The sequence below is a fragment of the Cyprinodon tularosa genome, unplaced genomic scaffold, assembly GCF_016077235.1.
Source record: "Cyprinodon tularosa strain WSP-4 unplaced genomic scaffold, ASM1607723v1 ctg652, whole genome shotgun sequence".
In the NCBI taxonomy this organism is placed as follows: Eukaryota; Metazoa; Chordata; class Actinopteri; order Cyprinodontiformes; family Cyprinodontidae; genus Cyprinodon; species Cyprinodon tularosa.
The window spans coordinates 382,175-398,303 of NW_024039399.1; the positions used below are offsets into that span (position 1 = coordinate 382,175).

A 16,129-nucleotide genomic window follows, 5' to 3' on the forward strand; every position below is an offset into this window, starting at 1 on the left:
GGGGTTTTCTTCGTTATCTTCTGCAGGCCAGTTATTTATACATCAGCCTGAACACCTAAATTCAGCTAATCATATATCAACGGTCATCTGTAAATCAAATCTTTTCGGTCATAGCATCTGGATTTATATGTCGCAGCTAATATGCTCAACGGTTGAAATAAGAATCATTTACTTTACCACTGAGTTACGTCTCGGTGTAACAGGATGGATTTCTATGTCTTCAGCAGGCGTAGAGCTAACAGAACCGGCAGCGTTGCGAGGCAAGGGCTCAAACATGTACGGCTGGAAGCCTTCTACACCAAATAAAGCCTCTGTCGCCCTGGCGTCCTCTTTCACAACATCTTCGACCCCGCTTTCCTCCTCTAAATAAAAAAATGGGTGAAGGAGGAGACCATCCACGACCTCCGACACAAAACTGTCTTCCTCTTGCATGTTTCCACTGTCCACAGCGTTCCTTGACAGTGTTGTTGCTAAGTGCTACTTGGTCCCAATGTAATTTCCCATTGGGAACCAACTTGCACTAAGTTGCTCACTGTAGAGTCCTGCACTTTTTACCAACCCGCACCCGCCCGAACCCGTTTGGATGACTACCGAACCCGACCCGTCACCCGCGGATATCTTCAATTCAAATCCGAACCGACCCGACCCGTTGATATTTAACTCGCAACCTGACCCGGTAACACATCAAGTAATAGGCTATAGTACGCTGCGCTGCAGAACAGCGCCATTAACACTGCAGCAGATGTGTATGCACTGACTGTGGCCTTTTTGGAGGGAAGCCCACACTGCCGGCAGGGCTTTAAGCTACAACAAGAGTGACCCCAGTGCCTGATTAATATAACATTTCTGATGTCCATAATAACACACACGCATAAAAAAAAAATCACCAACTACCCGCCCGCAGTAAAAAAATATCCGCCAGACCCCCGACCCGTTTATTTTTATTTATGTATTTTTCAGCGCAAGAGTATTTTAGCGGGTGATGCGTCGGGGACCCGCGGGTACCCAAACCATTGCAGGACTCTGGCTCACTGGTTAGCAATATGCTTCTGACAAACTTGTCATGTCTGGCTGAGCCTTATGGACCCACATGCAGAATCAGGCACATACTCGAACTGAAGGGAGGAGTTTTATTGTAAACTCAGCCAAACTGGATGGGGAAGGACCGTGAGTCCTTGGGGAGACAGCCACAGGTGGCTGAAGGCGCACGCTGTAGGAGGCGATCGTCTGAGAGCTGTCACAGAGGTGTAGGTGTCACCAAAGCAGATGGGAGCAGCTTGCGGAGTTTGACACTGAAGGATCAGTACAGGAGTACTTCGTTTAGACCCCGGAATCCAAAGAGACAAGAGGTGAGCAATTAGGAACTTTTCACTGGGAATCAAACAGAACAATCTCGTGGGGAACAAAATGTTGGCTAGATTGGTACCAGAGCATTAAACCATCAGGCGATAAAGAGATGGATGCAGCTCCTCAAATCCCTGACAGATAGATGGGCTGATGGATCTCAGGTGCTCAGGCAGCCGGCCACGCCCACCTACAGCGCTCCAGAAGAAATAGAAAAAGTCTCCACACAAGGGTTTGGACAAAACCGGCCACAACCAAAGTTGCTTGCAAACCTTCCGCCACAACAATCTTGATAACCGACCAATCACATTCACTTAATTCACCCATGTGAAGTCGGGCACCACTTGGGAGAATTCAGAAATGCAACGGTTGGAACAGCCGTTTCCTTACGACTTTAACATGTCTGTGGACTGCCATTTCTGCTGGATTCTGGTGTTACTGAGCCTATCTACTCCTGAGTCAAATGCCATGTTGAAGTCCCCTCCTATGACATGTGCATTGTGCGAGTGATCAGAGAGTGAAGTGAAGAAAGAATGAAAGAATGTGTCATCAACATTTGGGCCATAAATATTAACAATTGGTAACCAGTGTCCTGGTACTGCGTGCCACCCAATTTTTTGGGTACACAGTACCAGACCAGACTGTCACCCCTGACCAAAAGGCTTTGAAAATGTGGGAAACTGTTTTTCTACTTCTACAAGTTAAAGGTAAAGTGGAGGATTTTTGCGATTTTTTAAAGACCTCTTCAGCTTTAAAAAAAATGCTCATTGCACAACCCAAGAGGGAAAGCCTATTAAATGCGTGTGAGATCATGCACGAGCCCAATTCTCCTTGAGTAAGTGGAGGACTGAAAGATTAGATGGTTGCTCAGATGTATCTCATCTCACTCATATTTATAAATAAAAAGTTTCCCAACAAATAAGACTACTGGTACATTAAAAAAATCAAGACATGCGTGTGTGTTGCTGGGAAAATTTAGACAGATTTGTGGGGTAAATAAGGATCTGTGGCCACCGTAGAACTACTAACGATGCACATTACAAATATATAAACATCTTCCCTGGAAAGTTACAATATAGAGGTAGATAACTTTTACTAGCAGTGATGTGAAATTGATTTCTCCAAATAGCATGCCTAACTTTACCTATCGAGTAGAAACTTTGCATCCGAAGCATAAGTGGGAAGCCCGACCTGTGCTTCCAGTGTACACCATCACGTGAAAGAATCTCCCAAAAACACTCTGGCGTTGTTTCTCTCTTCTGAGACCTTTCTCTTCTTCTCATACACTTCATAGACATTTTTTCTCTTACGACCCTTGCCCATTGTCAAAGAACCACGGTGAGAATGACAAACTTCAATGACTTGCTGAAACTGTAGTTTACCACAAATATACGCTTGACAGTGTGCATGCGCAGAAAAATACAGCTAAATGGTGATGATCACACAGGACGGCCTTACGTAAACATATGACCAGAATGATTGACAATTAGGAGGACCACTTATAAGATGATCCACCCGGAAAGAAAAACTTTCACTACACTTTTAAGCTTTGTCTGTTTCAAGCTTAATATCATGCTGTCATCGTGAATGAGCTGCCTGACATTCACAGTTTTATAAAATTAACAAGATCTAAATCATTTCTTTGTTTACTTCTTCCATTTGGGTTCTCTTTTTCCCGACTGCCTTTCATAAGTCTACTTTCTTCTATTACAACTTTAAATAAACAAAGTCCTCTTTGATTGGTCAAAGCGTCATGTCTGTGTTGCATTCCGTAGATCATGGAAATTACAAAATCAAAACTTCTTATAATTTAATATCGTAGTGTGAAACAGTTCATTTCCCGGGATGGGAAATGAATGGGATTCATTTGGGACTACAGTCATGGCCAAAAGTATTGAGGATGACACAAATATTATATTTTCACATGATTTGCTGTCTTTTGGTTTTCATGTGTGTATGTCAGATGTTGTCATCACATACAGAAATACAATTGCAATCATATTATGAGTAACAAAAGCTTTCAATGACAGTTAGAATGAGTTAAAGCAAGTCAATATTTGCAGTGTTGACTCCTCTTCTTCAGGACCTCTGCAATTCTCCCTGGCATGATCTCAATCAACTTCTGGACCAAATCCTGACTGATAGCAGTCCGTTCTTGCACAATCAGTGCTTGCATTTTGTCAGAATTCCTAGGTTTTCGTTTGTCCACACGTCTCTTGATGATTGAACACAAGTTTTCAGTGGGATTAAGATCAGGGGAGTTTCCAGGCCATGGACCCAAAATCTCTATGTTTTGCTCCCTGAGCCAGTTAGATATCACCTTTGCTTTGTGGCAAGGTGCTCCATCATGCTGGAAAAGGCATTGTTCATCACCAAACTGCTCTTGGACGGTTGGGAGAAGTTGCTCTCGGAGGACATTCTGTTACCATTCTTTATTCATGGCTGTGTTTTTAGGTCAGACTGTGAGAGAGCCGACTCCCTTGGCTGAGAAGAAACCCCACACATGAATGGTTTCAGGATGCTTTACAGTTGGCATGAGACAAGACTGGTGGTAGCGCTCACCTCGTCTTCTCCCAGCAAGCTGTTTTCCAGATGTCAAAAACGATTGGAAGGGGGATTGATCAGAGAAAATGACTTTACGCCAGTCCTCAGCAGTCCACTCCCTGTACCTTTTGCAGAATATCAGTCTGTCCCTGGCACTTGCTGGTCTTTCTTGGGTGCCCTGGAACCTTTTTGGCAACAATGGGACCTCTCTCCTTGAAGTTCTTGATGATGCGATAGATTGTTGACTGAGGTGCAATCTTTCTAGCTGCCATTCTCTTTCCTGTTAGGCCATTTTTGTGCAGTGCAGTGATGACTGCACGTTTCTTAAGAGATAACCATGGTTCACAGAAGAGAAACAATGATGCCAAGCACCAGCCTCTTTTTAAAGTGTCCAGTGATGTCATTCTTACTTAATCATGACAGATTGATCTCCAGCCCTGTCCTCATCATCACCCACACCTGTGTTAATTGAGCAATCACCGAAACGATAGCTGGTCCTTTTAAGGCAGGGCTGCAATGACCTTGAAATGTGTTTTGGGGAATTAAGTTGATTCTCTAGGCAAATATTGGCTTTGCAATTAATTGCTGTTACGATCACTCTTTATAACATTCTGGAGTATATGCAAATTGCCATTATAAAAACTGAAGGCGTAGACTATGTAAATATTAACATTTGAATCATTCTCAAAACTTTTGGCCTTGACTGTAGAGCCGGGAACGTCCAGGCCAGAAGATGCCAATGACTTTCAGTAATCTTGCTAAATACAACATTTTCTCTTTAAATGTGTTTTATGTGTTAGCATAATGTATGTGTTTGTGGCAGGTTTTATATTTCTTCTTGATCTTCTTGAGGTTTCTTTTCCTGTTTGATACGATTGCAATTGTGGAAAACAGATAAGCGGATCATGGTCTGTCTACAGTGAAAAGAAGAACTGGGTCTTTTACTTTTGCTTTTGCCTTTTTGGAAACACAGGAAGGAGCAATCAGCTAAGTGAAGCTAGTGATTGAAAAAAATCTTTCTTTCCTTGTGAGATAGCATGAAAAAGTCAGCTGACCACATTGCCAACATGAGAAGAAAAAGGGACAAGAAATAAAACATAGAGAGGAAAACAGCAAAAAAAAGGCATACGGAGAGGGAACAAAGGCAGAACAACTAATGTATGACCATTCTATAAAAATTTCTGTATCTGTATAAGGGATCTGTTGTATGTGTTGTCTTCTCAATTCAGAGGGCCCAATTACTTTCTTTGTCTAGGGCCCCATATTTCCTAAATCCGCCCCTGAGGTAAACACTCCAACTATAACATGGATTTGGATGCATATAAGAAAAATAATTTGTTCTTGTACTAAAATGAAATGCAATAAAATCCAATTTAACCTATGTCGCTTCAGTGAAAAGAACATTATATGCAAAGTTGTAAGAGACTTGAGAACATTAATGAACAAACGGCACCAAAATACCAAGTAACACAGAACAGGTGATGGAAAACGCTGAGAGAGGGTTAAAATACAGAGAGATATTATACCGTATATCAAAATCCAAAGTTTTAAGACAGGGGCACCGTATTAGGGGGAAAGTTAGGAAGATTCTAATGGCCCTTGATTGAGGTGGTGCCCAAAAAAAGCAGAAAAGATATGTTTCAAAAGATATTTCAAATCTAACAGGGGTGTCAAACTGGTTCCAGAAAGGGCCATGTGGCTGCAGGTTTTCTTTCACACCAGACTCCATTCATATCATCAAATCATCATGTTCAGATTGGAATCCCTTGATTAGATGGAGTCTGGTGTGCTATTGTTTAGTTGGAAGGAAAACCTGCAGCTACACGGCCCTTTCTGGACCCAGTTTGACACCCCTGAAATATAACGATAAAATTCAGCAGTAAATTAAAAACTTTCTCAGCAGTAAACAGTGAAACAAAGCATGAATAAATTGACCATCCAAGTTTTTTATACACCAGTTTGTGCAATTTAATGAATATATATTTCAGTTTTGTCGTGTTCAGATAATTTTCCTTTGTAGAAATTTAACAATAAAAATTACATTGAAAATGAAAATCAGGGCTCGATGTTAACCATTGCCCGATCGCCCGGGGCAAGTAGTTTTTATTGTCGGGAGAGTACAAATTTCATTGCACTTGCAAGTGCAATGAAAAAAAATTATTAATCACTTAAAATTACTTTAAAATCACCGACATTTGCTGAAAACGACCCACAAGCGTAGCTGGTGCCATTTTTATTGTTTTGTACACATTCTCGCGTGATTTGAAAAAGCCGCGCGATTTTCCGCTAGATGGAGTGACTTTTCTCTCCTTGGGGAGAGAATTCTGTAGAGTAGCAGCTGGATGATGAATTTAATCTATACTATCATACACGCTAGATTGAAAATGATCAGTCAGGGATTAGGAAAATAATAATAATAATTGTATGCGCACAGTGTAAATATTTCTATCATATGGCAGTCTTCTGTACAGTGGTCATACATTAAAAAATGTTCATGAAATTTTTTTCTCTTAGACATTGGAGTGGTGCATTTAAATGTTATAGAGCTAAACATGTTAAATTGGTGAGTAGTAGTAGTGTAAGTTTTTAACCTGTCAAGTTTTTTTTTAGATTTGTAACATTACAATTTATATTTTTCCAAGCACACAATAGTTTAAAGCAGGGGTCTTCAACGTTTTCCAGGCCAAGGACCCCAAAACTGATGACAAGATAAAGCGGGGACCCCCTAATTATATATATTGTATGAAATTGTGTTCTATCAAACTGGTCCTATAGTCACTCTATTAAAGAAGGAGTAATGTAAGGAAAGTAATTTCTCCCTGGGATTATTAAAGTATTTCTGCTTCTTGGTTGATGGGACAGGTGTTGTGAATGAAACGGTGTCCAGCTTGAAAGAGCTCCTGTGTGTCGCTGAATGTGTGCATTGATGACTGAAAGGCATCTTCTGCCTCCATTTATCTGTTTACTACAGTGAGTTTAATTCATGTTAATGTGGATTTAAAGACATTTCAATTCAGGAGGGAATATATATAAAAAAAACGAATCAATCAAAAGTTTTGCGACCCCCATGCAATGCCTCCGCGGACCCCCTAGGGGTCACGGACCCCCTGTTGAAGACCTCTGGTTTAAAGCAAAGTTTAGTTTGAAAAGAATGTGCAGGAAGGATTGAAAAGCATGTTAACACGGTAATGTAGGCTTGAGTTCATTATCTGATCCGTGCATATTCACACCAGGAACCTGTAAACTTAATGAATTACAAAAAAACATTTATAAAACAAACATGTTTCATTGATATATATACAAAAAATAATATTAGGAAAAATATTCATCAAACATTATACTGGGCAAGTAAAAATTGTTTCTGGGCAAGTTGTAAAAATCCTTAATGTCAACCCCTGTAAATAATACTCTTCCGTGCATGTTGATTGCAATTTTAAATTCTGCATAAATGTATTAGGGGCCCAATATTAATGTATTTCATGGGTCTCTAATTCCTGGTGGCGCCCCTACATACAGAGCTGTGCTCAGTCTATGATGGTGGAGAGCATCAGTCTGTGTGCAGAAGGACGTTGGAGTGTACTTCCGCTGACTCAGAACATTTACAAACAGATGTGCGGTGATCCGTATGATACAAGCTCTGCTTGCACGTGCGCCCACTTTCACGTTGACAACGAAAGAAACTTTGGCCATCAATAATGAATAATGTGCTCGATAAAATACGTTACTGCAATATTAGCATCAGTCTTTTCAGCAGATGAATAAATGTTAGCCGGTAGTTTTAAAGTAAAACCAAATGTCCAGGAGCTATTTTCTCTCTGCGCCAGTCTGTGGCGGAGCTGCAGCTGAAGCCACGCCTTCTGTTCTCTGAGATAGCTGGAACATTTTGTTTAGGAAGCCAAAATATTTAGGACGGTTGGACGGGCAGCCTCTGGTGCTTGAGCAGGTTTTTCAGCAACTCTAGCATTTTGAAAACAAATCTGCCATTTTACACAGGCAGAGGTGTAACTTCTCCGAACCCCCAACCAGGAAGACGCTAAAAACGACCAACTTTATTTGATAAGAGTTTGAGTAATGACAGATAAACACGACATCGCTTCATGTCTACTTTTAACTAAAAGTAAGTTATGGGTTTATCCGTTGGGAAGAGAAGAAGGAAGGTAAGCGGAAGAGTGCGGAGCGACAGGCGGAGCGTGGCCGCCAAGATGAAGCGGGAGGCGGTGAAGGTCCTCCGCTCCCTCACTGTCGAGAACAACAACAAACACGCTGAGGCCATGGACGAGGAAGAGGACGAGGACTGCTTCTCGATCTCCTTCCTTCGGAGTGACCCCTCCAGACCGACTGCCACCGTGTCTCCTCGCTACAGCCTGCTCCGGGAGGTGGGTCGGGGAAGCTACGGGGTGGTGTACGAGGCCGTGGCCAGGAAAACAGGAGCTAGGGTGGCGGTAAAGAGGCTCCAATGTGACGCACCTGAAAACGTCGAACTAGCCTTGGCTGAGTTCTGGGCCCTGACGAGCCTGGAAAACCGACACCAGAATGTGGTTCAACTAGAGGAGTGCGTGCTGCAGAGGAACGGCCTAGCCCAGAAGATGAGCCATGGTAACAAGAAGTCCAAGCAGTACCTGCGCCTGGTGGAGACCTCCCTCAAAGGTAACCTTAAACTTCCTCACAATCTGCATCAACCAACGTGAAAAGACCTGTCCGAACTCCATTTAAGCTAGTAAATTAGGTTTAAAGAGGAACGCAGGGGCTAAACGGTTAACAACTTGGAGCCAAACGTTCATGCTCTGTGACCTCATTCAAAGTCAGCCCATCTTGTGTTTGACTGGATGCATGCTAACTCCAACTATTCAAGTTTGTTAACAAAAGCAGCTCTTCTCCATATGTCAAAATACAATTTACTGCCCGAAATTAGAACCAATTGTTGTCGAGTTTGCTAATTCTGCACATAAAGTAAAAAACTTATATTTAAATTAAAAATGTCGTCAACTATTTTACCAATTGATTAACTGGATGGAAAGAAAACCTGCAGCCACACGGCCCATTCTGGAACCAGTTTGACATCCCTGCTCTAAAACATGTCTTTAGCTGACAGACCGACTCACTTAGAGCAGTATTTATACCAAGATTGTAAAGAAAAACATTTTGCATTTATATATAACAAAAATGTAGTCAATAAATATGCTCTATCCAGAACTCCTCAAGTGAAAAAGTTTGAGTTTCACCAGGTTTAGTTTCCTAAAAAGAATCTTTCTGATAATTATTCAATCAATTGAAGAAATAGTTGACAGATGAATCGATTTGCAAAACAATCAGTAGTTGCAGCCCTGATTTAAATTAGACTTGTCACTGAAGAGGAAGGTGGTTTTACTTCATGGACTCCCATCTGCAGCCTCCTTCGTGACAGCAAAGTCGATGTACATCATCTAGAAGAGCTACAGAAAGAACGCTGTGGTTCCTACCATTTAAAAGAGAACACACTGTGCTACTTGGCAGCATGTTTACAACTTTCTCCCTTACTAAACATTTGCACATGCAACACTGATACTGCATAAGAGAGGAAATGCATTTAAAAAATGCCTCTAAATTAAGACTCAGACATTTATTCAACCAAACCAAATCGCTTTGCTTCTCCTCTCATTAGCCATGCAGTTATGTAAGTGTCACCATTTTGAATATCTATGTCGTTTCTAACAGTGACACTGTTTTAGGACAGTGGAGATTAAATGACCAAGGCACTAAAAAAATAAAAATTATTCAGTAAAGCTTCTTTGGCTTGGTGCTATAACAGAAAACAACACTGCTGTTCTTTTAACCCACTTTCAGAAGTGTGCGGTGAAAAGCCAGGCATGGCATGGCATGACAAACCAGCAGTAATTAACACGATACGTCAGTGCAGGCAATGACGCAGCTTCCTCCTTGTTTTATAATTATAGTTTCACTAATACCCAAGAGGCTTTCCTTGGCCGTTAAAGTAAACTTATTGACATGCAAATGAATGTTGTTTTTTAATACAGGGTTTTTAGATGATGCAATGTTTTATTTTAAATTTTAGGTAGGCTGTAACTAAAACTCATTTTGCTGATCGACTAACCTGTTATTTTTTAGATTATTAATTAGATTGTAAAATTATTAGTAAAATAGAAGATTTTTTTACAGAACTTAAACGGGGAGAAATTAGCACTTTCCACTTCAGGAATTCTGGGTACAGCATATTGATTTGAATAAGAGATTTTTTTGTTTTTATTATCTTAAATGCAGTAAGAATGTTTTTCTTACATATATATATATTTTAAGTGCGTTGCTCTGTCAGCTAAGGAAATGTTTTAGAGCCGCTATACTCCAATTAATGATCGATTACTAAATTAGTTGACGATTATTTCAATAATCAATATGTCCGATTTGTTTCAGTCCTAATTGTAGATGCTCTGTCAAATTACAGCTGGTGAGATGAGTGTTGGAAAGCCATGCTTTTAAGGTGAACACTGCTGGGTCAGGGTCCATGTCCCCTTTTGTTCTGTAATGCAGCCGCAGGTTCTGAAAACATACACAGTGTGTTTTTCAAGTGGAATAACCTTTATGATTCTAATAATAACTGATCAACATGATGCAAACTATGGCTTGTTCTTATGTGGAGGAAATGCAAATCAGTTCTTCTGTAGAACAAAGAACAGGTTCCAACTCAGCTCTGCTTAAGCACTGTAACCACTGGTGAGGAAAAACCCTGTTCAAATTAGCTTTAGTCCTTTTCTTTTTTATTTTAATGTGTTAAGCTGCGTGTAACAGATCTTTAAGTTGCTTTTTAAATGCCCTAGTGGTGGTAGTACAAAGGTTCAAAGAAAGGTTTTAGTAGAAAGGGGCAAAGTTTTATTAGAAATTTAAATACGAACATTAACTCTTAAAAAAATATATATTTTTTTTTATTTACAAGGAACCAATGGCATACGATATCTAGCAGTAGTGATGTTTGCTTGTTAGTTAACATAGACTGCGGCCTTCAGGACAAACTGAAGGGCATTTGGGCATAACTGGAGACACAGATGGAGACCATGACAAAAGTTAAACTAGAAAAGCCTGAATGGCCTTCTCCAAGTCATGACCATTTATTAAAAAAAAAAAGGATTTAGCCAAAAGATACAGCTCAGACGAGCTCGGTAGTAATGCATCTCTCAGTTCCTCTGCTTGATTGTAAGTATATGAGTTTTGGACAGAACTGATGTGCTGGAGAAAGTTCTCAGGCATATCAGTTATTATGCATTTTTTATCTGTGAGTCACTGTAAAACATGATCCATCAGTAGGACAGTTTAACATAGATTATGCTGACTTGATGTAAAAGGAACACTTTTGACTTTATCTGAGCCGTATTTAACGTTTTTTTATTTGCTTTCACTATTAGGATAATGTGGACCTTTGAAGCTTTAACAGAATCTCTTCTCTTTTCAATCTTAAGGTGAACGCATCCTTGGTTACCCAGAGCAGCCGTGTTTCCTTTGGTTCGTCATGGAGTTTTGTGAAGGTGGAGATCTCAACCAGTACATCTTATCTCGGCGACCCGACCCACAGACCAACAGAAGCTTTATGCTCCAGCTAACGAGTGCCATCGCTTTCCTGCATAAGAACAACATTGTCCACCGGGATCTAAAGCCAGACAACATTCTCATCTCACAGAAATCTGGATCACCAGTACTCAAGGTAGCAGACTTTGGCCTTAGTAAGGTTTGCGCAGGGCTAAACTCCAAGAATTGTGAAGAAGATCCTACAGTAAGAGCTGGTGCCAGAGGAAGCAATCAGAACAACATTGTCAACATAAATAAGTTCTGGTTGTCGTCGGCTTGTGGCTCAGACTTCTATATGGCCCCAGAGGTTTGGGAGGGCCACTACACAGCTAAAGCCGACATCTTTGCCCTTGGCATCATCATTTGGGCAATGATCGAACGTATCACGTTTATTGATGCAGAATCAAAGCGTGAGCTGTTGGGTACCTATGTTCGACAAGGCTCTGAGATCATACCTGTTGGAGAAGCTCTGCTTGAGAATCCCAAGATGGTTCTCCACATCCCTCAGAAAGCCAGAAGCTCAATGTCTGAAGGAGTAAAGAAACTTCTGCTTGACATGCTTGCAGTAAACCCCCAGGACAGACCAGATGCTTTCCAGCTGGAAATGCGGATGGATCAAGTCACTTGTGCAGCATGACAAACATCTTGAGACCTTTCCTCCCCCCACCCCAACTTTTTAAAGAAGGGACCTTTTTCCTTTCCAGGTAGGCTGACTCATTCTTACCTGTTAGTTTTAATTACAGTGAACATACTTGAATGGATGAAAAGCTTCTGTCAACTTGTGCAACAGATTATCCTGTTTTACACTTACTTAAACCGTTTCCCTTTTAGGTATATGTTCAAAATGTGTTAGTAGAACCAGCTGCCACGGGATTAATACAAATTAAACCCTGGGCAAGTCTCCTTGTAACTCAGGACTTCCTGACATATGGGTTTATACAGCGTGTGAAGAATGGGAGACAATCATCCCTGTTCTCAGAAGCCCACTTCCTCTGCTTCAACACCCTGAATTTAACACGGTATTCAGTAGCAGTCCTCAGAAGTTGTTGTTGACGTGGGAAAAATGCTGACGTGGAGATGTGCTGCTGTTGTCGTCATAAGGATCTGAAACATGTACCCTTAAAATCACTTGCTGGTTAATAATATAAATGTACCTGACACGTATGAAGCACGCTTTAAATGCTGTTAAAATTCTTTCAATGTGGTTTCGGTTACCGCAACATTCTTTTAAAAGCTTCCCAAATTCCTTTTTTTTTATTGATATTTTATGCAGATGGTTTTATTTTACAGTAAGTTAGAGTTTCTGCTTACATATGTGATCGGCTCTGGATAATAGACCCCAGCAAGCACCGTGAATGCATGTATATGCTTCCTATGCTGCCAATATATCTGCAGCTGGAGACCTTTAAGGAAAAATTACACCAGACGCGTTACAGCATGTAAAGCAAAGCTACATGCGCACATCATATTTACAAGTTGTTTTTACAATGGCGACATAATATGGGTGCTGTCATTGAGTTTCAATGGTAGTTGTTACATGCTGACAAACTAAAATATGCCATTTCTAATGAGATGGTGGAGACTCTTGGGTTGTTTAACAACATGTCCATGTAAGAGGTAAAAGCTTTTTTAAATGATCACAATGATTTGATCTCCTGTATGAACTGCAGTCATACAACGCAAGTGTCCCACATGCACAGAAGAGGACACAATGACGTCCCAGGACAGCGTGCTCTTTTTTTCCGAAAGTAAACATGGATGGTAGTGCCGGCGCACATCTAGCGGTCTTTTCCAACCATAAAAACACAATCTTTTCAATATGGCTAAACATAAATACTGCTCTCCGTATCATTATCTGCCATGGTTGTTGTTTTTCTTGCCGCTTCTGCGTAGCATGACGTAGAATGGTGACCTTTGACGGGTATTAATGACGTTCTGGTCGGATAAATTCGACCTGGCCGTTCAGACTCTGGTCGCATTTGAAAAGATCAGATTTGTACCGGATTCAGGTCCACATAGCCAAGTGGCCTGGGTTGCATTGGAAAAAATCTGATCTGTGTTGTTCAGACTGACGTGAAAAGATCAGATCCAGGTATCATATTGGCAAAAAAATTTGGATTTGGGTCACTTCAGCGATGGAGTGTCTGCTGTAAACTTCCCCCGTAGACACACTTCAGCTGCGCTGCTTACCTTTATTCAGAGCTTTAGACCAACCTTTTGCTCTGATTGTGCCTAACTTTATTCTTGGATGCAGAAACACAAATGTTAGTTGAACCTTAATTCCATTTAATGCCAAAGTTTTAGAGGTACACTTGCTGAAATTAAACATGTTAGTGTTTTAAGCTATTTTGGATTATACTCTCATTGCGGCCCCTTGGATGGCTCACTGCTGTAGTTTGGCCTCTTTGATTGTTGGCCTTGGCTAACTTATCTAGCCACACTCTCTATCACAAAACTCTTCCCGACCCTGGCTAAGATTTTGAAGCAAGCTGGCTCAGCTATTTTAGCTGAGCAGAGTTAGAGCAATATCATGTTCTTCTACGGAAATGGATAACCCTTCAGAAGCAAGGAAGGCATAGTGTAGCTGAGAAATTTTATTTTTATGTAATGGGTATCTTCATTCTCCAGAGCGATTTATAGTCGCTTAGCTTCAGTAAACCGATGGAAGCACAGTAAAGAAGTTTTAATAGTACACAAGACTTACGTTCCATGGTTTTTCGGTTACCTGAAAATAATCAGTCCTTGCTACAATTTACGATACTGTAGGGATGAAAATGAACAAATATTTTCCATGTATACAAATGCATGTCACCTTGTGATTATATCAATTTGAGTGTATTTTTTGGTTGTTTGGAGTATTGCTATGCTTCATAAACATGATTCAGAACCAGTTCATACCTCTATGGCTTCAAACAATATGGTCATTAATATTATTTTACTACTTGTAGTTTACTGATCTCACTTAAATTTTACTGATATTCAGTGGTAACAATATAGTAAAAAAACCCGTAAATTCCGGACTATAGAGCGCCCCTGATTACAAGCCGCACGCTCTAATTTTAGAAAAAAAATCAATTTTGTACTTTTATAATCCACACCAGATTTTAAGCAGCAGGTTTCCCACGTTGTATTAGATATTTAGAAATAAAGATATTACGCGTGTGCATTTTTTATATACTTGATTTAATCCGTATGATAAAACAATTAAATACGGTACATATTATGAATGTTTTTTTTTTTTCAAACTACCTGTAACACATTTAAATATGCGTATGTGTCGGTAACACGCAAATAATGCTGCATATGCCGGTACTTTTAATTGAACAACGCACAGAACATTGCAGCCGACCAGGAAAAGTCATTAATCACTTTCTTCTTTCTCCTGCGCACTAAAACCCTCAAAAGTCCTCTTCCTCTGTGTCTGAATTGAACAGCTTCAGGATGCTATCACTGCCTTCAGTTTCATCCTTGTCGCTCTCACTTGAGCACTCGCGGTCCTCTTCATCCCGCAGCAGCCCAGCCTTCTGAAACCCGCCGGTGATGCTGGATGTTTTCACACGGCTCCACGCATTGAGAACCCACTGGCAGACATCACTGAAAGATGCCCTTCGCATGTGACCAGTTTTGGCGAAGGATTTCTCGCCACTGGTAATCACCTCTGAATACTCATCAATTTTATTGGTCTGTTTTTCGCGCCGTGAAAAAAAACGTGTATTAGCCGCACTATATTATAGGCCGCAGTGTTCTAACAGCGGGAAAAAAGTAGCGGCTTATAGTCCGAAATTTACGGTACATGTTTTTACCTCTGCTGTATATTTCAACCAATGCCAATATTATTACTTTTAACATTTTTATTTTCAATTAAGTGCTACTTTTTGTGGAAGTTCATCTCTTGTTTTTTTCTACAAGGCAAAATTCATAATTATAGCGGATCACAAACTGATGATCAAATATCGGGTTATATATCAGTGGGGTGGCCGATGTCCGATATTCAGTTTTAAGGCCGATACAGGCCGATACCGATAGGGGGCCGATTATATCGTGCATCCCTAGTATAAACAGAAAGTTGTTGAAATAAGATGGTATCGCTGCAAGATATAGTAAAAAATTATTTCACTAAACGAGTTTCTCAATTTTGATTAATAGGATATATTTTTGGATATCTACACAAATTATAAAAGCCTCAGAAAGGCTGCCAAGAATGCGCACAGCAGATGTCTAAACAAAGTGATAATTTTTATGAAACTCCTTCAGCATAGAATTTAGAAATATATGCTTTGAAAAATAAAGACTTAAACTACACCCAGAATATGTGTCAATGACAAATGCTGTATTTATAGACTATTCTCTATACTGAAATATCAGATATCCATTTGAAAGACATATCGCTATAATGAATTAAATTATAATGCAATATGTGTGAATATTGAAATTTTGGCAAGCCCTCAAGATGTTTCTAATTATGAGAGGGATGCATCTTAGCCCTACTTGCGTGTTTCTGAGCCTTATTGTAGCTAACGAGGTGTGATAATTGCCTGGAGGGGTCAGAGAGGGCGTGGTAACCAGAGAACCGCTCATCAGAATTGGAAGACATTATTTGAACTGGCACTGGGAACAAGGCAGGGTACAACTCGAGCCTGAAGGCAGAGTCCTCCTGTGTTTACCTGCTAACAGTAGGGCCGCGTGA

General features: G+C 40.4%; 1 protein-coding gene across 1 annotated transcript in view; it reads left to right on the top strand.

The window, feature by feature from the left end:
• Positions 1 to 7,752: 7,752 nt before the first annotated feature.
• stk35 (serine/threonine kinase 35) overlaps positions 7,753 to 16,129 on the top strand; it is a 40,623-nt gene continuing 32,246 nt past the window's right edge. Inside the window, exons 1-2 of the mRNA XM_038308984.1 lie at positions 7,753 to 8,535; positions 11,337 to 12,146. Coding sequence (XP_038164912.1) covers positions 8,013 to 8,535; positions 11,337 to 12,079 — 1,266 coding nt within the window. The 5' untranslated portion in view covers positions 7,753 to 8,012 and the 3' untranslated portion in view covers positions 12,080 to 12,146. The remainder of the gene's footprint in view (positions 8,536 to 11,336; positions 12,147 to 16,129) is intronic.